Source organism: Alexandromys fortis, unplaced genomic scaffold (assembly GCF_014885135.2).
Source record: "Alexandromys fortis isolate MF-2015 unplaced genomic scaffold, M_Fortis_MF-2015_v1.1 scaffold_201, whole genome shotgun sequence".
In the NCBI taxonomy this organism is placed as follows: Eukaryota; Metazoa; Chordata; class Mammalia; order Rodentia; family Cricetidae; genus Alexandromys; species Alexandromys fortis.
In genome coordinates, this window is record NW_026068087.1 from 2,397,496 (window position 1) to 2,424,349 (window position 26,854).

The 26,854-nt window shown below is 40.5% G+C and overlaps 1 protein-coding gene across 1 annotated transcript in view; it reads right to left on the bottom strand.

Moving 5' to 3' along the window:
* Window positions 1-453: 453 nt before the first annotated feature.
* The window catches only part of Slc26a3 (solute carrier family 26 member 3), a 46,718-nt gene continuing 20,317 nt past the window's right edge, over window positions 454-26,854 (bottom strand). The window contains exons 2-21 of the mRNA XM_050122342.1: window positions 25,919-26,130; window positions 25,271-25,410; window positions 23,125-23,235; window positions 22,725-22,888; window positions 20,948-21,112; window positions 19,355-19,507; window positions 18,741-18,823; window positions 15,515-15,662; window positions 15,317-15,430; window positions 15,137-15,214; window positions 11,940-12,035; window positions 10,496-10,602; window positions 8,974-9,043; window positions 8,786-8,878; window positions 7,396-7,491; window positions 6,731-6,964; window positions 5,873-5,927; window positions 3,672-3,814; window positions 3,497-3,562; window positions 454-894 (exon numbers count right to left, since the gene is read on the bottom strand). Of these exons, the coding sequence (XP_049978299.1) occupies window positions 871-894; window positions 3,497-3,562; window positions 3,672-3,814; window positions 5,873-5,927; window positions 6,731-6,964; window positions 7,396-7,491; window positions 8,786-8,878; window positions 8,974-9,043; window positions 10,496-10,602; window positions 11,940-12,035; window positions 15,137-15,214; window positions 15,317-15,430; window positions 15,515-15,662; window positions 18,741-18,823; window positions 19,355-19,507; window positions 20,948-21,112; window positions 22,725-22,888; window positions 23,125-23,235; window positions 25,271-25,410; window positions 25,919-26,049 (2,271 nt within the window). The 5' untranslated portion in view covers window positions 26,050-26,130 and the 3' untranslated portion in view covers window positions 454-870. The remainder of the gene's footprint in view (window positions 895-3,496; window positions 3,563-3,671; window positions 3,815-5,872; window positions 5,928-6,730; window positions 6,965-7,395; window positions 7,492-8,785; window positions 8,879-8,973; window positions 9,044-10,495; window positions 10,603-11,939; window positions 12,036-15,136; window positions 15,215-15,316; window positions 15,431-15,514; window positions 15,663-18,740; window positions 18,824-19,354; window positions 19,508-20,947; window positions 21,113-22,724; window positions 22,889-23,124; window positions 23,236-25,270; window positions 25,411-25,918; window positions 26,131-26,854) is intronic.

Consider the following 26,854-nt stretch of genomic DNA (forward strand, 5'->3'; position numbering starts at 1 on the left):
CCAAGTGTCATGTGAGTAAGTGCACACTTGCCACAACAACAAGGCCACAAGGGCACTGAATCTCACCAGCAAAAAGCTCAACAACTCCTCCCCTGCCCATGAGTTACAAACAAAACTTTTCCTATTGGCTTCTTTCCCAGTGAGGCCAGGCAGCAATGACTCTGCTCACCTCTCTTTACCTTCTTGCTTTGTCATTTTATAGCCCCCATTATCTTATATGGTTTTCATACCAGGAAGGGAAGTAAGGAATTGCCTTGAAAGACATTTACATAATACTTTCATATATAGTATGAGAATGAGCGTGTCTGTATCTAGATAGGTTAGAAGCCTTAAAAACTGGGGTGATAATAAAAATCTGGCCAAAAAAAGTCCTTTTAACCAAGTTCTGTTGAAAGGTTCTCGTAGCAGTGTTGCCACAGCACTCAAGAAGGGACCCACAGCAAACATGCTTCAGAAGGCCAACAAATTTAGTAAAATAGCACACACCTGTACAGTTTAATTGTTTAAAATAGAGATATATTAGTATGACCTGTATAAATTAGAGTCAAAGCGGTGGTGTAAATACACCATAAAACATTGTGCATGAAGATAGTGACTGGGCTAGTAATCTGTTAATGCTACAAAAATACATATAAACAAAATACTTTTCTACCTTTGTTAAATCTACAAGGCAGAAAATTAGGAATATGTACATAATTTCTTACTAGATATGTGAAAAATATACCATGCTAGAACAATCTCGTTCCAAAGTTTGAAACATAATTCTGTCAAATAAAAATATCCTTCATACAATGTATGAACTTAGCAATAACTTTCTAGGTATAAAGTTGTTAATATGACAGATGAGAATCCTTCCGAGTTGTATCTTGATTAGAATCTCGTTTCAACTGGTACCTGGAAGAAAGCATAGTTTTTGTTTTAAATATTTGTTAAGTTCCCTTTTCAGCAATTCTTACTTTGGATCTAGAACCTAACAGTTGTCAATATTTTTTTTTATCTTTTAAAATAATTTATTTTATGTATTGGGTGTTTTGCCTGAACGCATGTGTATAAATCATATACATGTCCGATGCCTGCAGAAGCCAGAGGAGAACATTGAGCCCTCTTGGACTTGGGAAACAGATGACTGTGGGCTTCCATGTCACTGTTGGAAATTGAACCCGTCCTGGAAGAGCTGCCAGTGTTCTTACTGAGTCATCAGCATAAAAAAAAAAAAAAAACTTCAATGACCTTCTGTTGCTGCTTGGTTAGCATGGATCCATTGCATTGATTGACATGCTTAATTTGCGTCTGTTTCAAAGACCTATATGTAGCTTAAGCAAAGTAACAATACAATATGTTGCAACAGTGTATGTCCTTATATTTGTTTTGGGTCACCGAAGCTCCAAGAAACCTTGGATACCAGTCAGTCATCTTGCTTTGAAGTTAAGTTCTTTTTCATTTGTTTATTCATTCACTAATTTAATTGATGAGGAGAGAGGCATGCTATCGTGTATATGTGGAGGTCAGAGGACAACCTGACAGAGTTGGTTCTCCCACTATGTGGGTTCTGGGAATTGAACTTAGGTCATCAGGCTTGACAGCAAGTGCCTTTTGTCTCTCTGCCTTCACATTCTGCTTTTACCCCACAGCGGGTGGCCTATCCACAGCTGTTGTTTTATTTTCCTCTAAGCAAATCCAGGAGCTGGTGTTAAATTTTATTTTATTTTTCAATATGGGAAGCCAAGGTACATATCACGTGCTGACTCTGTTCTGATTTAAGTACTATTCTTAGACTTTATCCCTTAGTGCTTGATGGCAGTTCTGAAGCTAACCTGGGTGTGGCCTGCTCTGTTCTGCTCTCAGGTCTCTCTAACGCCCTTCCTCTTCACCTTTGCTATTTGCTATCACTCCTTGGTCCGGGTTATCTGACCCTATACCCTGATTTGTGTCTAATCTGCATTCCTGCTTGCTGTTCTTAGGAAATACCACCAGCTCCCTCCTGTACTTGATGACAGTCATTAGATTCTTCTTCAGAGACCTCGGTCAGCCTCTAACTGAAGTGTAGGAGTGGTCTGCTGTGGTGGCGCAGAACTCAGGACTTGCCAGCATCAGTTCTTAGGTCAAGTTCCATTGCTGCATTCAGTATGTGACCATACACAATGTAGCTAAGTTCTCTGGGTTTACCAACACTTTCCTTTGTATGCTGCCCTAAGGATTTAAAATAATGTAGAAACCTACCATGTCCTGGGCCTACAATAGAAATCACTTTGCCTATACTATAGACATTGCTTTAACAGACTGAATTTATTAGAAATGAATGTTCTAGAATAATTGGAGCTATCCAGTTAAATAATTGGCAACTCATTCTAGTAAGAAAGGAAAGGAACTTAACTTTTATGTTGAGCTAACCACTGTTCTAGGGACTTCCATGTACCTGTATGTCTGAGGGTGCTCTACTATTTCCCGGCTTTGATGGACAGACAGAGCAGTGGCTCTCCTGCCTTATGGGACCAGAAGGATAGAATAAGACCCGGTTTGAGAATTCTATTTCAACTTTGAAACCTGAAAGAGATGTGCTCAAAGCAACAGCAACTCGTTATTTCCCTCTCTTTTTTTCTTTTTCTCTCTCCTTCCTTCCTTCCTTCTCTCCTTCCTTCCTTCCTTCCTTCCTTCCTTCCTTCCTTCCTTCTCTCCTTCCTTCCTTCCTTCCTTCCTTCCTTCCTTCCTTCTCTCCTTCCTTCCTCCCTTCCTTCCTTCCTTCCTTCCTTCCTTCCTTCCTTCCTTCTCTCTCCTTCCTTCCTTCCTTCTCTCCTTCCTTCCTTCTCTCCTTCCTTCCTCCCTTCCTTCCTTCCTTCTCTCCTTCCTTCCTTCCATCCTTCCTTCCTTCCTTCCTTCTCTCCTTCCTTCCTCCCTTCCTTCCTTCCTTCCTTCCTTCCTCCCTCCCTCCCTTCCTTCCTTCCTTCCTTCCTTCCTTCCTTCCTTCTCTCCTTCCCTTCCTTCCTTCCTTCCTTCCTTCCTTCCTTCTCTCCTTCCTTCCTCCCTTCCTTCCTTCCTTCCTTCCTTCCTTCCTTCCTTCCTCCCTCCCTCCCTCCCTCCCTCCCTCCCTCCCTCCCTTCCTTCCTTCTCTCTCCTTCCTTCCTTCCTTCCTTCCTTCCTTCCTTCCTTCTCATCTGAGTTTGTATTTCATCAAACTTCCCCATGAAATTAGGCAGCATTGCTTCAGTTTCCAAGGTTGATAGACAGAGGCTTAAGTAGGTATTAGATTTTCCACAGATGGGGGGGAGAAATACTGCTACTTAAAACTGTATGTGTGTGCATGCAAGGTCTGGCCAGTGAAAGTTGGTTCTTTCCTTCCATCATGAGGAGATTTGGGTTGTCAGGTTTAGCAACAAACACCTTACGTGATGAACTATTCACAAACCCATATAAACATATATACATACACATGTATATATGTGTGTCTATATATTTGCTCTGAAGTTTGGATGAAGATAAAGCTGTTGAAGAACCATACCTGACATTCTCGATTACGTAATCCTCCATTTGTATTTATGGTAAAGTCATATTTCATTTCTTTCTCCTAAGAAAAAGAGTGAAAATAGGGATCAGGGATCAATGTTTGTATTTAGAGGACACACTTGAGTATTGGTGATTATCTACAACTGTGAATGTCATCAAAGCACCTGTACCTGGCTGGGATTAAACTTTGAAGTGCTGTAGTCTTTCTTCATCAAAATATGTAAAACAGCGTCATGGATTGTTAAGAAAAATATTGAATCTGTGACTTCATCATCAAAAAATGCACACCGAACAAGTTTGTCAATGAAATCATCTGAAGAAAAAAAAGACACTGTATTACTTAAAAAAGAGACATGTTTCCTCATGAAACTGCTAATTTAAAAGTCCATTTGAAAGTGTATATTTCATTGACCCAGGTTGACAAGTTACATGGCTGTAACTTGTGTATCTTTCACACATTTAATGCCCTCATGTGGAAGGGATGAGGAAAGGGTTCAGCAAGAAACCTCAAGTGGCTCCCAGAAGAAATGGTTGCACTTTTAATTATGTAGGGGCTTACTGAGTTAGTTTCCTTACTTAGTGTTTGCAACAAGTGTGGCTGCTACCAAAAACCTGCGTTCTAATTAGAAAAAAAAAAAAAGAAGGAAAGAAATAGACCTGTGTGTTGTGCTGAGGTTTTGCCCGTCAGATCGATTATCTACCAGTGACTTAACTGTAGCCCGTTTTCTCAAGCTGCTGGGTTTTGTAAAATATCTTCCTTAGCTTCTCACATTACTTTCCCTATTTTCTTTGAGAAATCCCACACTGATAGGCATTAGCCAACATTTGTTTGCACAGATCACTCAAGCAAATATGACCTTATATCTATTATGTGCGAAGTTCCTGGTCAGCAATAAAAAGGTATATTGGACCTGAATCTCACAAAGAACATTTATACATAACTGTACTCCTGACAGGAAGGGGAAGACAGTGGGGGCAAGGGACAGGCTACGAAACCAGGGACAGACAGACATTTTTGGTTTTTCGAGAGGGTTTCTCTGTGTAACAGCCACAGCTGTCCTGGAACTAACTGTACACCAGGCTGTCCTCAAACTCACAGAGTTCTGCCTGCCTCTGCCTCATGAGTGCTGGGATTCAAGGCGTGCACCACCGCCACCACCACCAGACGGGACAGATTAATTTAAGAAGAAATATCTCTAGGACCTGGTGACTCACAGACTGTCAAGAGAAGGGGAGAGGGAGAAATTAAAGATGGTGCTGGTGATCTACACAGGGAAACGGTACAATGATTCAATAATGCTACGGTGGAGATTGGAAAGGGCAGGGAGAGATCATATATACCGAACACGTATATCAGGTGGCTGAGACATCCAGACAGTCTATATATTGGTCTCGGCTATGATTGGGGCTGGAGAAACAGTGTGGGGGATTCCTTAACACATGGATACTTTTGACGTGAGTATGGAGATTAGTTGGCAGTAGTTTATAAAATCACAGTGGTAGAAACATGGGGAAAGACATACTAGACCTCAGAGTCTCTGTAAGAGGAAACTGTTGTTATGAGAAAGGAGAGAGACATTAAAAGAATGGGCTCAGAAGTCAAGTAGGAAGAGTTTTAAGGTCACATACTCAAGTAGGCTTTGAAACAGGCTTTAGTCTTGGTAAATTGAATATCAACCTTGGATACCTTTGGCAAGAATGGTCTTACCAGGAAAGGGAAGCCAAAGCCAGGTTGTTTTGGCTGAAGAATGCAAGGGAGAGTGGAGACAGCAATGTTTCCAGCAAGTTCAGAGTGAAGAGTAGTTCACACACTCGCTCATTTGCTACACCCATGAAATGAGGACCCAAATCATAAAATTCATTTAATTACATACTGACAGCAAAACATAAGCCTGTGGTTTCTATGGGGATTTTTTATTGACTTAACTGGAAATTCAGTTTACTTCTTTTTTTTTTTTTTCTGAGACAGGGTTTCTCTGTAGCTTTGGAGCCTGTCCTGGAACTAGCTCTTGTAGACCAGGCTGGCCTCGAACTCACAGAGATCCCCCTGCCTCTGCCTACCGAGTGCTGGGATTAAAGGCATACGTACGCCACAACCGCCCGGCTCCAGTTTTCTTCTTTGTGGATCACATGTCATACCTGTTCTTTAGATGGCCTGCCTACGTTGACTGTGAGCCTTAGGTGACTGATCATTAAATACAATCAAAAGAATCTGGGCTGGGGCTGTTGTATGAGGCCCTAGTTCCATTTCCAGCACTGACAGAAAAGAAAACATTGCTATGTCTTTTACCAGGCACTTGGGAGGCTGAGGCCAACCTGAACTACATAGCAAGATATTGTCTTCAAATAATAAATAAATAAATAGACTTACCGTCTGTTCCCACAATGTATACATCTACCTTGATCCTAATAAATTCTTGCAAAATCTGTTAAAACAGAAGATATAACTATTTTGGGGAAAAGTTTTCACTTGTTACAAACAAACTATTACGGTAGCTTATGAGTGATTATTTTCAAAACCATTTACAGTTTGGAAATAGACAATAAGGACACACTAAAGTTAAAAACAAGGCTGCATGATAAAAAATAAACAAAACCCCAAAGGGAAAAATCATTCTCAGTAATAAGTTAAACATTCTTCAGAAAAGGATAAGAAAATGTTCTCTCTCAAAGTCCCAAGATCATCTCTGATTCAATTTCAACATAGTATATTCTATGGAAACAACTAGAACTTTCCAGTTTTCTTCTTTTTTCTTTTTCATTGGCTTTTCAAGACAGGGTTTCTCTGTGTAGCTCTGGCTGTCCTGGAACTCAGTCTGTAGACCAGGCTGGCCTCAAACTCACAGAGATCCACCTTCCTCTACCTCTTGAGTGCTTAGACTAAAGGCGTTGCCCCACTTGGACAGGCTAGAACTTTCTACTCATATAAAAACAACACACAAAATGGTCCATGTGTCATTCATTGTTTCCATGCCATAGATAGCAGCTGGATGTGTCTAGTGCCAAGGAGCAAAGAACAAATGCCAGTGTGTGTGTGCATGTGGTGTGTGTGTGTGGTGTCTGTGGTATATATATACTTATATGTGTGCATAGCTGTGGTGTGTGTGTGTGCTATGCATGCATGTATGGTGTGCATTTGTGTGTGATGTATGTGTGTGTTTTCTTTCATACATACAACTTTAATCATTAGTAAATGTTTCATTGATTCCATCAAGAAAACACAAATTACCGTTTTGAGACCCCTCATTGAGGAGATGTCAAGGAAGGACACTGCTGAAAAATCGAGGATGAGGCTGTGGAGGCTGACTTTCGGGACGGTGATGTTGAGAGGGAGATTGGCATTCCAGTCTATCTCGAAGGGCAGGTCTGTGGTGTTGAGCGGCTGATCCAGCTCTTCTATCTGGTTGTTGTCCAATTCTTCATCAGAGTCTTTAAAGCCATCGGAGGTGCATATGAACCCTTTCTGCAGGAGAGGGGTTGTAACATGTAACGGTTCTGACTGAAAAGCTGTAGATGCCATGGATAAGTAGGAGTGCCTGGAACTTGGATTCAAGTTGGGTCAGCAACAGGATTTGTAGATGCTTCATACTTTTTTGCCTTTGATACTCTTCCCAGGAAAAACGAAAATTCTTTTAAGGAAGTTCTCAAAGATGCCATTCAAAAAAAAGGGCATTAAGACTGGCTCAGAGGTAAGTGAGCTGGCCATGAGGCCTTTGGACCCAAATTCAATCCCTGGGGCTCACATGGTGAAAGGAAGGAGAAGACCAACTCCTACACTAATCAACACATGGAATGTGTTTATCTAGAATTTCATTTAAAGCGGAACCAAGCCTTTGAATTGTGCTTTACTAAAAGTTTTTATCCCAAATACATGGAAATGTGGTCAGAACTTACAGGTGTCACTTGTATCAGGCCTTGTTTCTGCAGTTTTCGGATTTTCTTCAAAGCTTTATTGCGTTTGCGTAGAACTCGAAGTGGGCTAAAGCCAACCTGAAAATCCAGTTACTGTGTTACAGGGGAATTGAGCATCCTGCTACTTTCAGAACATCTTGCTACTTAATGATAATAAGGGTTAGCTGCAAGGTACTGGAGGTTCGGGACACAGGAATTATTGAGATAAAATTGATATAACATTTTAGAAACAATACCAGCTACAATACTGAATCAGGGATATGGTTTGCTTAGTCTGCGTGCAATTACCAAATTTCATAAATGTTCATAATTTACCCACAAATGATCTGTAAAAGTTTTAAATTTTATTTGAATATGATTTGTGTGTGTGTGTGTGTGTGTGTGTGTGTGTGTGTGTGTGTTGGGGGGCAACCAAACTCCTAGGGCACTTAATTTTCCTAATTTTCTTTTTGTCAGGTGTAGGTGGCACCCAAAAAGACTTCTATTAAAGCTTTTATGATTACATTACTATATATATATAGTTTTTTTTAGAGACAGAGTTTCTTTGTGTAATGGCCCTGGCCGTCCTGGAACTTGCTCTGTTGACCAGGCTGGCCTTGAACTCATAGAGTTCTGCCTGCCTCTGCCTCCTGAGTTCTGGGATTAAAGGTGTGCTCCACCACTGCCTGGAGTGTGATTAAATTTTTTAAAGGTGTATTCCAGTACAATTTTATGGTTTTGATATTCAATTTGGGGCTACTTAAATTAATCATTATAGTTGGGCACAAAGTAGGCTAAAGGTGTGTTTGAAGAATAAATAAATGTGTTTTTTGTTCAGTCTTTTGAGTCTCACTATGTGGCTCTGTCTATACTGGAACTCATTCTGTTGACTAGTTGACCAGGCTGGCTTTGAACTCATTGAGATCTGCCTGCCTTTGTTTCCCGAGTGCTGGGATTAAAGGGGAGCTTTTGTCTCTTAACTTTAAAAGGTTGACCCTTGGCTTTCTTACCTGAATGCTAAGTGCTGACTGTGGGTTATCCATGTACAACCACTATCCTGAATCTCCTTGGTGATGCAGTCAAATGTTAAATGTTTCCCTGTCATTTCTGGCTTGCTATCTGAAGACAATGTATTAAAAACCAGCTACCTAGTGCCATGAGTAAATATTATTTAAATTTAAAAATTTAAAAACTAGGATTCTACCTTGAGACTCATAGGAAGAAACTTACTTCCCAACATATGAATAGATCCCTTTAAAATAGTTTCACCTACTCTGAGGCATGCAGACTAAACATTGACACAGCTCAGCATCAACATACAAGAAGTGATGACCTTGTTAAGGAAGAAACACATTTCACTCCCAGATAGTCAGACTTTTTTTTTGAACCTTACAGCATCAATAAGTTTCTGCTTAAAGAAACGAATGTTTGCAAAGTAGATTGGAGATGGACATCTGAAAATTTTCACTCCTTCTGGCTCATACACCTACAAGACAGAGGAATAAGATGATTAGGTGAATCCTACTGCCTTCATTTGACAATATTTTAAAACATCAAAGACAACTATGTGGTCTTTCTTACATCAGCATAAGTTTTCCTGTTCTTGTAGATGTTGCTCCTTCCAACATTAGCCAGTATGCTGCATTTTGGACTGTAAGAAAAATAATACCACCCAGTAAATCATTCTTTCATATCTTAAGCCCAACACTGATGTGTTTCTAGCTTTTTAATACAGGCTTCCTTTTCAAAGTTGAAAGGTAGAAGAATCTTCATTTCATTAGGGACCCAGGGACTCAAACACCTTATCTTCTTGTCCCAGGGCTTTGTAAACAGTGACTCTTCTCTACTATGGCACAATCCATAAGCAACCCCATAAGACCATGGCAGGTAGGGTCCTACCCAATTGTACAAATAAGGATGACTTGTACAAAAAAATGACTTGCCCATGTGAACATTCAGTTTGTCTCTGTATTTTATGGAGCTCCAATATGGAATCCAATTCGATAAGAATACAAGGTATGAAAGAGGGAAATAACAACAGGATGAATTTCCATGCTGGTATGTTCCACTGCTCAAGAAATAACTCTAACTATAGTAGCAACTTCTGTTTTAAAACCTCCAATTCCCATTTTTCTTGCAATTACACCATGTATTCCAGTTAGGCTGAGTGACCACATGGTGGTGATATTACCTGACAAAGACTTAAAAATCACAAAAACACTTTAACTGGATGGCTTTAAGAAAGAAGAATTACAATTTTTTTGTAGAATTTTGGTACTTGGGGTCTTTTAGAAGTTCTCAGTCTCAGCTGAAAAGGAAGAGGGAGACCCCTCCCCCAACTCCTTAGAACTCAGGCTTCTAGCTGTCTCATTTTTGTGCTTAGCAAGTCTAAGACAGCAACACTAAACCTGTTTAGGACAGAATCCCATCCTGTTCACAGGTGAGCAACATAGACTCAGGGGTGTTTGCTAGTTCTTTGAACCTGTGTCAAAGCAGAAAGCAGGCCAGCAGCAGGTATCCTCCTTCAGTTCTGGACCATTTTACTGTTCTTCAAGACTTTCAGTGGGGTGGCTTGGGGGAGGTTATATTAGCCAGTCTTTTAACAATAACTTTTTTTTTCGAGACAAGGTTTCCCTGTGTAACAGTCCTAGCTGTCCTGGAACTAGCTCTTGTAGACCAGGCTCAAACTCATGGAGATCCACCTGCCTTTTCCTCCCAAATACTGGGGTTTAAGGTGTGTGCCACCACCACCCAGCTAACAATAATTTTTTTAGATTTACTTATTTTAATGTATGTGTATGAATGTTTCACTTATATGAATGCATATGTACTACTTGTATGCCTGCTGTTCAAGAAGGCAGACGGTGCCATTGGTTCCCCTGGAACTAAAGTTGTTGTGGGTGCTGGGAATCGAACCCAGGTCCATGGCTAGAGCAATAAGTATTCTTCACCACTGAGCCATCCCTCTGCCTTATGGTCAATCTTATAGATATGCATGCCTATCAAACACATTACTTTCTCGTAGCCACTGGTAATTGTTTTTGCTCTTCTAATAGGGCAGGTCAAAGCTTGTGAGGTTGTGCAGAGCTCAGGGAAAACTTACAATTGGGTCCTGAACACAATAGTCAGGAGCTGGAAGGCCACACTAGCTGCCAGGCCTAACCCAAGTCCCAGGACAATGGCGAAGATGAAGGTCATGATCCAAATCAGCTGTAAGAAGAGAAGGCAACAGGCACACTGGAGTGTAAGGAAGTACAACGTTGTAGGTCTAGAGCTAGAGAAAACACAAGTGTCTAGGGCCAAGGCGCTGCTTGGAAGTTGTTCTCTGGGTCCAGAGAACAAAGTGCCTAGAAAGACATGTCTCAAAAGGTCATTTTATTTCTGCTGGCTCAGAGCCGGACCACAGAAACTCAAGCAAATAAATAGAAAATCTCTCCAGACTGCTTATTTCTATTCTGTCCAAGCACAGGTTGAAGAAAGGGGATTGAGTTGCCATACCAAAAATTCCAGAATAGTCCACCTTTATAACTTAGCAAACTAGGGTTGGAATAAAGCAATGGTAGAGCACCAGTCTAGCATGTGATAGGCCCTTGGTTTGATCCCCAGCACTGAAAACACAAAACAAAACAAAACAAAAACAAACAAAAAACAAGCAAAGCCCAGCAGATCCACTGGTACAGCCTGTACTAATCTCAGCTTGTCCTATTGATTTAATTAACAGCTATTATCTTTACAAAAACTCAAGCATGCTAAAAGTGGGTAAAAGTAACACACAGTGATCTATCAGGAACACAAGCTAACTGAATGCAGCTTATTACTTTATGCTCTTGTAGTACCATAGGGTATGTCAACAAGAATTTTTATACTTAGACTTTGACCCTGATTAAATTATAAAGTCTGCATTTCAGGCAAGTTGAGAGCAAGTACAAACTTCCCTAAAAGAATGGGTGTTCCAGAAGGAATGTTCAGAATTTACATCCTCCTCTGGTTCTCTGGAAACTAACACATCATTTTAAAAAGAACAGAAGCAACATGTGCTGTAAAACTGAGCGCACTTCTGTGGTGTTCGACATAACCTATAAGGACTTTGATGACATATCGGGGAAAGCCCTATACTAGTGTTTTAGGAAGCACGTTATACTTCCAAGAACCCATTTATTTATTTATTTATGTTTAGTTTTTTTGGTTGTGTGCATATGAACACATGTGTGCTTGTCTGTCTGATTGCCCACAGACCCAGAGAGCCTAATCCCCTAAAACTGAGTTACAAGTGGGCTGGCCTCAGGCTCATGCCCGCCCTGCCCCAGTCTCCAAGTGCTGAGGTTATAGTCATTATCTCAGCATATAACGCCGCTGTCATTTTAAGTTAAAAATCCCAGGTAATGAGCAGCAGAGTGCGCAGTTTCAAGACAGGAAATAAACTAAGGTTATTGCAAATAGACAACTAGACACAAAATTTCACAACACTTACCATGTATACATTTCGCATCAGCACTAAACTACCATTGTGTGTTCTCATTTTCTCAAATACTATTGTAGCTACTTACACAATCGTATTTATCCTTCTTCCACAATCTGCCTATCTCGGCAAACTGCATCAGCATTCCCTTTAAGTTTCCAAGTGCTAAAGCTGCCAGGACGGACTGTGGAAGACACAAACAACAGATGTACTTTTAAGTTAATCAAATAAACCAAACAGAAGCAAAGGCGAAGGCTACAGATAAGTGTCTTAACAGGCTTCAAAGTATATCAAAGGACACACCCTTCTCTTGTGTGCAGTGCCCGATGGACCAGGGTGTGGCTCTGACTTGTTTCCCTACATGAGGTTGTCCCCATTCCAGTGACAAGAGCTGAGCAGATCGTTTGGCTGTGCCATGGATGAGCTAACAGCAGTTACAGCAGTCTATATCCTGGGTGGATAGAGGTATATCTTAAGGCCTACATGTGAACCCTTGAATAACATGTCCCCAAGCAAAGCTGGTTGAACCTGTCACAAAGACACAGGGGTTGCCTTTGGTAACGGCAACACTCAAGCTGTTTTATAAAAGGAAGCTAACAATCAGAGAATGGTTCACAAAGGCCTGAGGCAGGCTCTGAGACCACACAGACCACAGCGTCTCTGTTCCCAGAGCATACTGTGGTATATGTGTATAGAAGAGGCTTGATAATTAGTCATTACACGAGCGGATGAGCCAGTGGATTTATATTTCCCAGTCTAGGACTGACAACCCACAACATAACCTTTTCAAAGTTCCAGCACGGACACCGTTGGGCGGAGGATTCACTAAGAAGACCTTGGATTGTTAACTCAGCCAGCCATATACCATAGCTCATCATTTTTGGTGTTTCACGTACTGTACTTAGTCTTGTGGGAGCTGTTCCAGTTAACAACAACAACAACAACAAAGCTAAATAGTAACACATACCCAGGATCATCTGAGTCCAGCTCAATGGCCAGACACTTCCCTACCTACACTTCCACTGATTTAATTATGAGCGCAGCGTGCGATTTGTGTGCTGAAGATTTTCACACCACGAAAGCACAGCAACCAAAGGAAACCAAACAGGGCTTTCATTTTCATGTCTTGAAGATGGTTTAACTGGCCCAGGTATTTTCAATCTTCCCAATTAAGTTTTTTTATTTTAACATCTCGGTTTATTTGATTCACTGTGAGAGTAGAAGTCACCATTTAAAAGAAGTCACATTCAAGGGTGGGGGGGCTAGAGAGAAGCTTCTGTGGTTAAAAGCACTGGCTGTTCTTCCAGAGAACCTGGGTTCAATTCCCAACACCTACAAAGAACCTTACCACCATCTGTAATTTCATTTCCAGGAGGATCTGATACCCTCTCCTGGCCTCCACAGGCATTGTATGCATGTGGTACACAGTTACACATGCGGGCAAAACTGATAAAACACATAAAAGATAAAGTCTAAAAAAATGTATGTACAAATGAACACCATCTAAAAATGGAGAAAATAGAATAAAATTGGTAATTTACCTAATAATATTTTTCTAGTGTCAGTATCCTGGTTTTGTTATTGTACTACAGATATGAGTTGTCATCTCCATGGTGAATGGTATACAGGGTTATATTGTACAGTAGGCTTCCTTGTTTTGTAGGAGTTTAGAAAATATCCAAATGTCTGGCTAAAGACACTGTACTTTTCATTAGGCATTTCCCCCAGTATTGTTCCATGGAAAAACAATTTGAAATAAGTTACAGTGAAACATACATGCAGCAGAATACTTTGTAAGGAATACACTAAGCGCACAGAGAAACCATAGGTGAGATGGGGGCGATTTTAGAGTCTGTGCACACTTGGGTTCAGTGCAGCTATTGCTCCTGGCGGTTCTGACTTTGTAGGAGGAAAAGAAGCAGAGTCATGACTCCGGCAGCCTGAAGATGCTCCAGACAGGTTTGTACAGAATCGACACTTGGATTCTCTACAGAGGCTGCTTTAATTAACATTCTAGACAAGGTCCTTGAGTACAAGTTATTCAAAAGGGAGAGAGAATTTTAAGTAGTGATTGTTTCTTTAGTGTTTCCACAGTGATGTGGCCAGTATAACCCACAATTTACATGTGGAAGAAGCCCATGGGGGCCTCTTCTCTACAGAGAGGAGCGTGTGAATTTGTTTTTATTGAGGCATATATTTTTTTAAAAAAATTTCTTTACTGGTGATGTCTTGACCTCTCTCGTGACATTTGTTTTGAAACTAAGGATTTTGGTGTGTGGAAGACACGGTTTTGGCAAATAGTGCTTTATATTGTTTGGAGACAGATTCAGCCAATACAGTTCTTAGGGATGGAGGTGACTTTACATTCCAGGTATCAATCAACATGGAAAAAGGACCCAGATAGCAAACAATAGATATTGGGGAGCTGAATCATATCTCTATTTCCTTTGCAGCCAGAACTATAATGGAATGTTTGGATAATAATATTAGTATCTTAGTGACCTGGGCTAAGTCTCCATGCGTGTTACATCACTCATTGTCACAACTACTCAGTCTAGCAGGTACGACTTCATCCCATTTACATCTGGAGGACTTGAGGTTCAGAGACCTCAAATCACACATTTAGTAAGTGGCAGAGCGAAGATCAGAAGACAGTCGCAGGGCTTCTGATCCCCTTGTGTTCTCCTTTGAATCCTCTTAATACCCCAGAGGGCAATGCACTTGTATTTACCATAATCTGTGCTTTCCAGGACACTGGGACAACTTAGAAGTATTAAATGAAACCCAAACAGTTACAGACAGGGAGCTTGAGGGCAAGAGGTTAAGTTCTGTGTCTGACTGTTTACTCCCATCCTACAAGCTGACAGTGTTGGTTTTGGAGCCAAACCAAACTCCTTGGAGCTGCAGGGCGTGTTCCCAAGAACAGGTGCGGAGCTGGTAGAACCACTCTCTACGTTAGATAGAGGGATTGATGACCTCACCCTTTAAGAAAACCTTCACTTTAGTCAATTTAGGTTGAAACTGCAACGCCAGAGTGCCTCCCTGCTTAAACATTAATTATGTTCTGCTCTATGCACCCGCAGAGTGTAGAGGAGATAAAGCAGTTTGGGTATCTGCATTCCTGACATTCATAAAAGGCTGCCAGGAGAAAGGAAATCTTGGTCCATACCGTGTTGACTAAGGAGTATAGCTAAGAGTTTGTCATTAACTCATTTTTCCTAGCACAGTTTGTGTTTTTAGAGTTTGAGAGTTAGATTCAACATGTCAAGGAGAGAAGAGAATTACCTTTTGTAGTGGCTGCAGAAGAAATCCAATCGCAACAATGACAATGAGCACAATGACAGCCGAGAGAAGCCCTGCAACCTGTGAAGATGAGATAGTTCTCATGACAGCTGCTGCTTCCCGTCGGGCTTGGGCTCCCTCGTCATCAGCCCTGTGCTGGCCTTGCAGGAGGGGTGTGAATACCTGTGTTTTGCCTCCTGTGCTCTCCTGAACCCCTGATCTGGAAAGGGCTGTGCTCCCCGCAAATCCTCTGAACGCGCCAGTGAATATGTTGCTTATTCCCAAGGCGATCAGCTCCTGTGAAAGGCAAAGGAAGAAGCTTTCAGAAAAATACTAGGTGCGTGAAATGCTATGTACCGAATTAGACCCTGCTAGGCTTACCTGATTGCCATCAATCGGATAATCGTATTTGAGGGAATAGACGCTAGCAACCGAAAAGGCCACTGCAAAGCCAACAATCGCAATTCCAAAACTGTCTCCTATGGTGTCTTGAAAAACTTCCACACTGGGTGTAATAGGTGGCTGAAATCTGAAATTGAAAGCAAGCGAAACTATATGCCATCAACTTATTCAGAAACTCAAGAGATTATTGCCAAATAAACGGATGAAACAATCTATGCTGAATTGTGTCTTTTTTTTTTTTTTTTTTTTTGAAATACAGCCTAAAGAACTTGGTTGCATCAAAAAGTTTGGAATTTCCCTTTTTACTATTATTAAGCAATGGTGGTTGGATTGACAAAAGTTATAAATCCAGTCTGACAATAATGTTAAGATGGATACGATTTTGCCAGTGTACTCAAAATATCACATATATTCCCCTTCAGGCAAATGTCTTCGATTCCACCTGTTGTCATGATGGGTTTCAGAGCATTAATCCCAGTGTCCTCAGTAGTTATCCAGGGCTGAAGGTTCTTTGAGCAAACACAGTTCTGGGACAAGGAAAGCAAAACTCTTCTTTCCATTAGTAACAGTAGCTTTTCATTGAAAACCCTGAGAGGTAGTCTTAGGTTTTGCACTGTGCTGTGGGGAACTGCTAGGGTTCACCACACCTGGAGAGAGCAAGTTTCAGTTTAAGGTGGCAGGTGTTTCAGAGACAAGTGTGCCTCACAAGGGATACTTCTATGTCTATGCTCATATACTCAGGCAGTTCAATATATTTGTCAGTTGTATTATAAAAGCTCCGTGTCTCAGACAACAAGGTCCTAAAACGCTCAGATCCTGTCAGCATCTGCTTCAGACCTGAGACTTTTTGGAAGTACATAACTGGACCCAGTCAACTGTGTCTGAATTATTGTTTCATCTTTTATATCTCTGATAATAAATACTGGGTTGTAGTCTTGATAAAGCATTAGTATTCCATGAAAGTTAGAAAGGTGGATTGGAACTTTTGCTTTTTTGTTTTTTTAAAAATGAACCTGATAGCAGAGATACCTGCATACCATGAAACAGACTATGCCTGGAAGATGACACAGCCTCTGTGTTCCTTTACCCTTTCAAGCCACTTCCCTTGGGTCATGTTGTTTGCACACATTTAGTGTGTGCGAAAAAAAAATATGTGACTCCACAAAAATAATTTCTAAAGTAGCATATCAATTAGAAGTAAACTAGCAAGAGTTAATAGCCATTATCTTCAGTAGTAGTCTACTTGCAGTCAACAGAAATTTAAAATGTTTGCTTGGTCATTTAGAAAAACATTGGAATGTATTGAGACACATCAGGTACCTTGTAGCCAGCAAGTAGTAACTTGAAGCAGAAGTTGTGCTCTTAACATACCAGGTGCATAAATCCATTTAATACTTTCAGAATATTTACTATTTTTAGCACCTTTTCATAACCAAGTGCATGGAGGTACCAGTTTAGTGAATCTGACCCAGGACAGGAGGTATATCTGAAGTCAACTTCAGGGGCTCTGGAGCTGGAGGACTTGGTCACCCTGCCTGCCTGGAGAATTCATGGTTAATAAACATGAGGTGCATTTTCCCTGCCCCACACACCTGGTAGGATAAGTGCATGCATATTTAATATATTTACTAAATAAGAATTATCACTCAGTGATCTCGTTTAATCATTTATTTTGAAAACATTCTACTTCTGCCAAGCTCCCCTTTGATTTTTGCATTTGTTTATTTCTGATGGGGTTTATGTCTCTAAGACATTTAAGTGAAGTTCAATCACTAGAAAACTGCAGAGCAGGAAGAAGCGCAGAGACAAACTTTTCCAGCCTCATTTCTCACAACTCCTTAAAATAAAAAATAAATAGGCCGGGCGGTGGTGGCGCACGCCTTTAATCCCAGGCAGAGGCAGGCGGATCTCTGTGAGTTCGAGACCAGCCTGGTCTACAGAGCTAGTTCCAGGACAGGCTCCAAAGCCACAGAGAAACCCTGTCTCGAAAAACCAAAAAATAAAAAAATAAAAATAAAAATAAATAAATAAGTTTTTAATTAAGTGGAACATATGAAGATATGCCAACAAATATATGTAAGTATATTTATATAAATATATGTATAATATATTTAAAATATAATATATTTAAAATATATGTATAATATAAATAAAAGCCACACATATTTCTGCTTTTAAAAGAACTCAGATAAGTTTGGTTGTGGTGGCTCACGCCTTTAAAATCAGCAGGTGTATCTCTGTGAGCTTGAGGCCAACCTGGTCTACAGAGTGAGTTTCAGGACATCCAGAGCTGTACAAAGAAATCCTATCTTGAAAAACAAAAACAAAACAAAACAATTCAACTATGTTAAGGTAGATATAGATATAGTGACTATATATATATATACATATATATATATAATTTCTGTAAATATCAAATACTAATGAAGCCTAGAAAAAGGAAACTCATCTTTGTTTTTTCTTTTTTTAAACTGGAGAACAGCTTTCCTTGGTAAGTCAAAAGTCACCAATACTATCTGTGGCTAAAAGTTAGAGAAAGAAAACAGCATAAACCCACGCTGCCTCTCAGTCCACTAAATGTACAGGAATATACTCTCAGATCTTCTTGTCGAGTTATCTCTCAAGCTTTGCTCTGAGTGTGCTCCAAAAGAAGGGCAGAGCGTGCTGCCTGGATTACTCAGCTGTTGTGCCTTATGTGTGTCTCTTGGGAGTTGTCTCGGGTGACCTCAAACAAAACTCTGCATATTGTTTACAGGAAAACTGTTTTCAGTTGATGCTTCTTTATATGATTTATCTTTTTGATCTTTTTATAATTTTCACTTTTTTATTTTATAAAGATGTGTGTGTGTGTACATGCGTGTACCAAATGAATACAGATGTTCACTGAGGTCATACAAGTAGGTCACATACCCTGGAAGCAGAATTCTAATAGGTAGATGTGGGCTGCTATGTTCTCTGCAAGAGCAGTGAGTGATTAACTGTTTTCAGTGAGCCAATAGTTTTCGCTGTTTTGAGTCCTTGACTAGCTGGTTTGTGAGTTTTTCTACAAGGAGACCCTAAGTCTCATGAACCTTGACATTCTTTTTACTATTTGCTCAAGAGAGTGTGTGTGCCAGGATTTCTCAAGGGGGTTGTATGATTCTTGTAACTATTGTTGCTTTCTTCATTGAGTACTGGAAGATGCAGGCATTGATGATACACTTACCCTAGAGTCATGTTCCCAATCACAGCCACACCAAACTTTTCTTCAAAGTTACAGCCGTAGGATACTCCTGTTGCAATTACAGTCTGCAACGTTCCAAATTGCCCAAATGTGAAGTGCTATTCAGAGTCATACTTTGAAAACACTGTCATTGCCCCACACCTGCTTGCTGCCAAACCTGAATATCTGAATCTGATTTCTGATGTCCACTTCGTAGAACTCCTTCCTACAAGCTTTTCTCTGACCTCCTTATATACCCGACCCCATATAAATATATAAAAGTAATAAAATGGTCAAAAAAAAACACCTAATAACCTCTAGCCTAGACCTGGGTACCTCTTAAGAAGCCTCAATGCAATTCTAATTTGCATGGGCATCACAGCTCAAGCTTGAAGGTCTTTTTACAGCCTGTCTATGGAGCTGTTGCTGCTTCTGCCTTGGAAAGAAAAAACACAGATAATGGGAAGGAACTGGTAAATTCTGATGAAGAGAAATTCAGACTATATGCTAAACCTAGAAATGGGAGATAGTGCCTGTCTCATGGCAACCTGGTGTACAGAAGGCTTTCTTTCCTTAAAATTAGATTATGAGTGAAAATTTTCTGATGACAGTCATACCATGATGAGTTCGATGGGGATAGGCACGGGAAGCTTGCTTCTGAAGCGCTGATTGATCTCTTTAACAATAAATACAATCACGAGAATGATAATAGATGTCACGAGGTCTGCAATGTTAGTCTTCTCAATTTGCGTGAAGACGGACTCCAGGACCTACCATTAGAAACACAGATGCACTGAAGTCCTGTGTGAATTCATAATGCGAACACATTTCTCTCCAAACAGATTAAAGCAGATATGAAGACAAAAGACTGGCACATAGCCACAGCCTTTCTGTGTTCAGAGGCTGTGAACCATGAGCCCTCAACCTGCAGGGACTCTCAGGGAGACACAATGAGGGTGAATTAGCATAGCAGAAAACACTGCTTTGGGGATGTGTCTAAAAGAGCTATAGCTAGTATCAAATTCTATTGGGTATTTTCGTGGTTTTACAATGGATCTCCTCTACCCCTAGGTCTCGTTGGCTTTTTGTTTTGTTTGCAGAGCTGGAAGTTGAATCCAAATCTAAGGTCTCACTCACACTATGCAATAGTACTTTTTTTATTTTATAGAATTTGCTACTGTTCTGTCCAAGGAGTCATTTCTAGTTTCTGAACATTTTTGTTTGTTTTTTAAGTACATCATTTCACAATACAGACCTTCTCTGGGTCACATGGAAAAATGCCTGTACTATGCAGAATCTACTTCTTGAAGAAGTATATCCACATGTCCAAGACAGCTCAAGCATACCCAAGTTGGATTTCATGCACACCCTAGTTCTGGAACACTTCTGCATTGGAGTGAGGTGCTGCCTCAGAATCCCAAAGACTATGCTCCAATAAGGACTGAAGATACCACCTGCTGGAAACCTCATAGGGTGCCACTGTTTTGTGCAGCATTGGTCACTAGGTTCCAACAAGCTAGGCCAAAACAAAATGGAGTCATTTGTGCTAAATGCTACACAATCAAGCTGATATTTCAAGGGAGCAGATTGATTCCAAACAATAGTTTTTCACCCCTAACAAAAGGAGTACCTTTTTTGTTAATAGCTTAATAGCGTAGTTGTTTGTCTCTGCTTTAATCTGTACTAGAATGGGGTTTGGGAAGGAGAGTAGCTAGAAGCAACCTGTCATGAATCAGTCAGGTTTCTGTTTTGTTCTGTCTAATTCCCACCTTATCAAACTCACAATTATGCTATTTCTCAGTGGAGTTTGAGACCAAATAAGACCATTTTTGAGGATAACAGAGAGAGGTGTCAGTGTCTAAAGTTCTAGTGAATGTCTCAAAATTAAAAAAATAAAGTTGATTAAAAATGAGAAATTGAATATGTCTAAAACCTGTCTCCATATACATTTTAATCTTTTTTAATACATAATATCATAACTTGATGTTTAACTGTACTGGATTGTAGACATGGAACTTCATATACTTCTCTCTCTCTCTCTCTCTCTCTCTCTCTCTCTCTCTCTCTCTCTCTCTCTGTGTGTGTGTGTGTTGGGGGAGGGGACTGGCCTTGAACTTACAGAGGTCCACCTGGCCCTGTCTCCCACATGTTGGAACTAAGACCACCATGCTTCACTACTTTGATATTGTTGAAATGACAGGAATACTTACTTTGAAAAGAGAGAATGGGTCACTATGTGCTGGAACACTCAGCTGCAGCATGAATTTCAGTTGAGAAACCAAAACATGAATGGCAGCAGCTGTGGTGAAGCCACTGATTAGGGACTCAGATAGATATATCACCACAAACCCTATCTGCAGAACTCCCAAGAGCAGCTGGAGAGAGAGGGACGGAAGTCTTTGTTAGTGTATTAGGGGTGCAAATCAGCAAACCAAAGGCTCACACCTAAGTGCTTTAAAACGTGAAGTGGGGCCCATAAAAACACTCCTTGGAGAAGTCAAGGCTGCCTCCTGCCACACCTACCATTCAGGATTGTTCTTGACATAGTGCGTAAGTCCCACGCCTCCAGAAGTATCAGACCCTTCAAGGACCTCCTTCTTTGCCTCCTCATTTTTAGGTGCAATATCTTTAGAAGACTCACCATGAGCCCTGAACAGCAAAATCTTACCTCCAACAGTCCTCACAATTTTTTTTTTTTTGAGCATGCATGGGTGAGTGCAACAAGTTACTCAACTTGCTTAGGAAACATGTGACTAGGGCTAGCAAGATGGGTCAGAGGGTTAAAGTACTACCTGTCAAGACAGGTGACCTGAGTTCAATCTCTGGGTTCATCATGGTAGAAGGAGATAACCAACTCCCAAAAGTTGTCCTATGAACCTAGCCCCCACATAAATACATAGATGTAGAAAATAAATACATCACTGTGTACTGCATGTTAAAAGCATAAGATTTTAGCCAGGGAGCAAAGGTGCTTACTGTTTCCAAAGCATCATTGCATACAGTGAGTGCATTAAGTGGGTTCTACTTCCCCCAGACACTTAACCTGTCTTCTACATCCATGTCTCCAAAATACAGACAGAATCTACATTGGGTTCCACTTTTTTACATTCAGAAATGTGTGAGAAACAAATGACCACAAGGTTTGTCAACAAGCTACATACTTGTGTCTTTACAAAATGACTTTTCTTTCTTTTAGAAATGACTTTGAGGGGGTTGGGGATTTAACTCAGTGGCAGGGAGCTTGCCTATTAAGCACAAGTCCCTGTGTTCTGTCCTCACTGGAAAAATTTGAATAAAAAAAGAAATAAGAAGGAAAAAAAGAAATGGTTTTAAGCAAAGATATCACTGGAATTTTAAGTAACATGTTGAGAAACCCGTGGCATTTGCACTATTCATGATGGTGTTGTCCCTGGAGATTGGAAATGAAGGCGCAGTTTCACCGTAATCTTTCTCATGTTACTTCCCAAGTCTTTTATATGGATAGTTTAAAAAGCAGAGCACCATTTTTTCCCAACTAAATTATAGTTATTAAGGCATTAGAAAGAAAAACTTCCAAAGCTACTAGTGCCATTATATAGTTACATTTGGTGATGACACTGATTCCAATATATTTCTATTGAATTAAGCATTTCATTCCTTACCGCGCATGCCTTCATCCTGCCACTGTTTCTTCTATCTAGATTGTGTTTATCTGTTTGTGTCTAGATCATGTTTACCCTTTGGTTGTGGTTAGTGACTTTTCATAAATATTTGGGGAGTCTGAGAGGATCTGGGAGGAGTTAGGGGAGGGGAGAGAATAAAATCATACTTTATATACAATTCCCAGAGAATAAATAAGAACATTATTTAAAAATACTTCCAATGGTCCACACAATGGGGGCAGGCAAACCAAAAGATGAGGAGAAGTCGCAGGAGGAGTAGATACAGAAAGGGACCAGTCAAGACAATCAGATTTTGGTAGAGAAATTATACTAGAATTGGGCTCACCTGAATGATTCCAGACAGAACAGTTACTGATGCAGCCACCATTATCTTCTCCTGATCCTGTGCATCCAGGGAATCGTTTGAAGACAATTCTGGAGCTGTATTGCCTCCCGAGGCCACTCTTGTAACTACAACTCCCACCATCATACTCAGAACTGGAAACGGACCTAGTTAACCAATGGTCAATGACACTGTCAGTATTGTGCCTCCCTACCCCTGAGGTGCCTTTCAGCCACAAGATTACATAATACAAGCTACCGTGTATAATCAGCCTTACCCATAATTCTTTCAGAAAACTGTGAGTCTTCTGAATTTTGTACAATTTGGAATTTACGGTGAGTTTCTAATAGAATTTATGAAGAGTGATTAAAGCCAGCATAAACCGGTCCAGTAATTGACTTACCCACAGATATGTGTTTAGAAGTGCCCAAGAAAAAGTAGGTTATGACGGGGAAAAAGGCTGCATACAACCCGTAGGAGGGAGGGATGTTGACCAGCAGAGCAAATGCTAAACCTGGAAAGACAACAGCCGGGTCTTTAGTTTTCATCAGGTTCTCCTAGTAGTTTAGATTGGGTGTTTGAAGTAAGTCACCACATTAACTCAAAATGTGTCAAAGATATAAATACAAGAACTAAAACTAACATCATTAAAAGAATATGAGTGTGAATCTTTGCAATCTTGGATCAGTCTCTCAGAAAGGCTACACACAACACAGGCAATCAAAGAATTGAAAATAAATATGCTTCAGTGGGAACACAGATCAATGAAAGAGTTCCTGTCTACCATGTGGAGTGCTCTGGGTTTAATTACAGCACTGGAGAAACAAAAGCAGACTCAAAGGATGCTCCCAGCAAAGTGAGAGCACTTGCCTAGCATGCAGATCGCCTTAGTTTGAATCCACAGTACTGCAAAATAAAAATGTTTAGGGAACTGGGCTGTAGCTCAATGGTAGTGTATTTGCCCTGGGCTTAATATATTCACCCCCAATCACATTAAAGACAGAGGAAATGGCTATAATGGGTCATGTTTTATGCTGGGCATGGTGGCACATGCTTGTAATCTTAGCATTGGGGAGGTGGAGGCTGATTAGGAGTTTAAGGCAAGCCTAAGCTATTTGAGACCTGTCTCAACCTCCCTTTCCTCTCTCCAGTTTTTAAAACAGAAAGTGAAATGACAACACAGAGAGTGAAAACAGCTTTTGGCAAATATATATCAGATGAATGTTTAGTGTCCGAATATACAAGTAACCCTTGCAGATCTACAATAAAAGACAGGGTCTCATAGCCCAAGGTGGCCTCAAACAAAAAGCTATCTAGTTTATAGAGCCCCACTGCCTCTACCTCCTGGGTGCTGGAATAGCAGGCATGGAACCCAGCGCTTTGGGCATAATGGGCAATCAGTCTCAACCGAGCCACTTCTCCAGCCTTGGCAACCCACACTTTTAAAACAACAAGGAGAACTAGGGGTCTAGTTCAGTCATATGGTTCTTGCTTGGTACGTGTCAGGCCGTAGTCTTGATCTCTCTCTCCAGCACCACCCAAAACAAGCAAGCAAACAAACAAACAAACAAAAAAACAAAGCAAAACAAAAGATGAAGGATTTGAAAACTTTTTTTCCCCAGAGACACGCAAAGGGGTAGTAAGCTCAAGGAAAGGACGGAGACTCAACAAACATCATTAGCTATTAGAGAAAAACAAATGAAAGCCATTGTGAGATGCTACTATTCACTTACTACAATAGCAAAGTAAAAAAAGAGCAACCAGTAAGGTGTGGAGGCATCTGAAGCCCCGTGCACTGCTGGGAGGAGTGGGAAATACGCAACAGTACATCTATGCAAGGGATTGAACACTGAGCACCATGGGAAGCAGCGTTTATACTCCGAGGGAAATATCCAAGCAATTTAAACATATTTTCACAGAAAGAGCTGTACACAAATGTTCATAAAAGCTCTATTGATCATTTCCTCTGAATAAAAATGACTCAAACATGCAATGAAATGTGGTATAACTCTATGAGTAGAATATTGTCCTTGTTACAATATGAATAAACTGGAAAGTATTATGCTAAGAGATAAGAGTCAGATGCAAGGTGCCACATACAATTCCACCTGCACGAAATATCCAGACTAGGAGAATCCACAGACACAGAAAGTGTTAAGGTGAGGAGTGGAAGAAGGAATGTGAGTGTCTACCAAAAAGGATTTGGGGTGTGTCCGTGTGTCCGTGTCCGTGTGTGTGTGTGTGTGTGTGTGTGTGTGTGTGTGTGTGTGTGTGTGTAAGGGTAGGAAGAAGAGAAGGTAAGTGAAAATATGCTAGAATTAGTGACTGCTAGATGCACAACCTGATGAACATACTGAAACCATAGAATAATACATATCAAAGAGGATGTAACGTGTTGGTAGGATGCAAGCCTAGCATTTGTGAAGCCTTGCTCTAGCACACACACACGGACACACATGAAAGAATTAAAAGGATGGATGAATCTTGTGATATGTTAATTTTTTTTAATATAAAAGAAAAGGTAAAAGAAGAAAACAGAAAGCAATTACCTTGCAGTACAGCCACTAGCCCGGTGCTGATGCCAGAAACGATGTCACTCAAAAGCCATTCCTTTATTTTGTATGCTGGTAACCAAGATGCTATGGGGAACAAAGACAGGGCAATTTTCTTGGCCTTTTTTGAGGAGCATCTGAAAACATTGAAAGCCACAGAGCAGTGAATTAATATCATATTTTAAGTTTGGTTCCTAAGAGTATGTAGAAAATTGGCAAAGATGACATCATTTTAAAGATGAAACTGGTGATTTAACTCCCACGAACAATCGCCTTTTTTGCCCCTGCCAAAAGCTTTGGTCACTACCAAACAAAGTTTTTTAAAAGGAAAATGCCAGCTTTTCTTTGGCTGTAACAGAATTTATGTACCACCCTGAGCTGAACTGTGCAGCGTCTCAATAGCTAATTTGCCTGCTTCCATCGGTTAGTCTCTGACTTGGAAGGGCTGTGTTTGTGTTGCTGCTGAGATGGTGTGTTCCTTTTCCCTTTTCACCTCAGGCAGGGAATAAGAGGTTTGGAAAGCCAAGACTGACAGATTCCTGGAGCTATGGACTAGAGCCAGAAAGGAAAGCATGAAAGCCAGAAAATTTAGGAGAAATTGCGCGTTTCTTTCTTCCTCATTCCAGTGCCGTAAGAGTCTCTTACCTACAACACCCTTTGAGATGATCCAGGAGTGTCTTGTGGTGTCTGTCTGCCTTCTTGAACTCCTCTCCAAAAGTGTTTGAGGAATACACTGGTCTGGCCACTACATACTGGTTTCCTATGGCTTCGATCATTTTGCCTTCCCTGGTGATAGTGGGAAGACCTTTGAAACTATGTGGTGAACACTTCTTCTCGCCGTTAGCAGGTTAAAATGCCTGAAAACAAACAGAGTTTGCTTCTTAAATAACTCAGAGATAATGTGATGCAATTTACAGATGAGTGAGCTCCGAACTGAATGTTACCACCTTTTGAGATCAAAAGAGGCAGGATTAAGGGACCTAGGTCACGTTTTGCCATGTGATACCACTTTTTCCTTCAAAGAGCTGACACAGTTCCTTTGGGTAAGTAAGCAAGGATTTTCTGTTTTTATTTTTATTTGGAGACAGAGTCTCACTATGTAGCCCTGACTGGCTTGGAACTCGGTATGGAGACCAGGCTCACCTTAAACTCAGAGATCCACCTACTCTGCCTCCCAAATGCTGGGGTTCAAGGTGCACAGCCAAAAAGCAATAAATTAAGTTGATTTATTTACTAAACAGTTCTCGAGAGTCCGTCTTAACCTTTTTTTTCCTAGAGGTATTCCCAAAGATATGGTACTAGAACAGTGTGACAGACCAAAGTCTATTCATTTCCCTTTAATTCTAATGAAGGTTGTTTTAATTTACACATCAGAGTCTTGGTTTTTTTTTAAATAAGACCTCAAAAATAGTTTTAATTTTTGAAAATCAAGTATATTGTTCAGTTGTATTCCTATGGTTCCTGGGAGTCAAAGGAAACTATGTACAGACAAAGAATTGCTTTATTTACATAGTTCATGAAAGACAAGTTTCTTTCTAAGGAAAGACTGTGAGCAACTGACTTAGCCTGCTTGAACCGGTT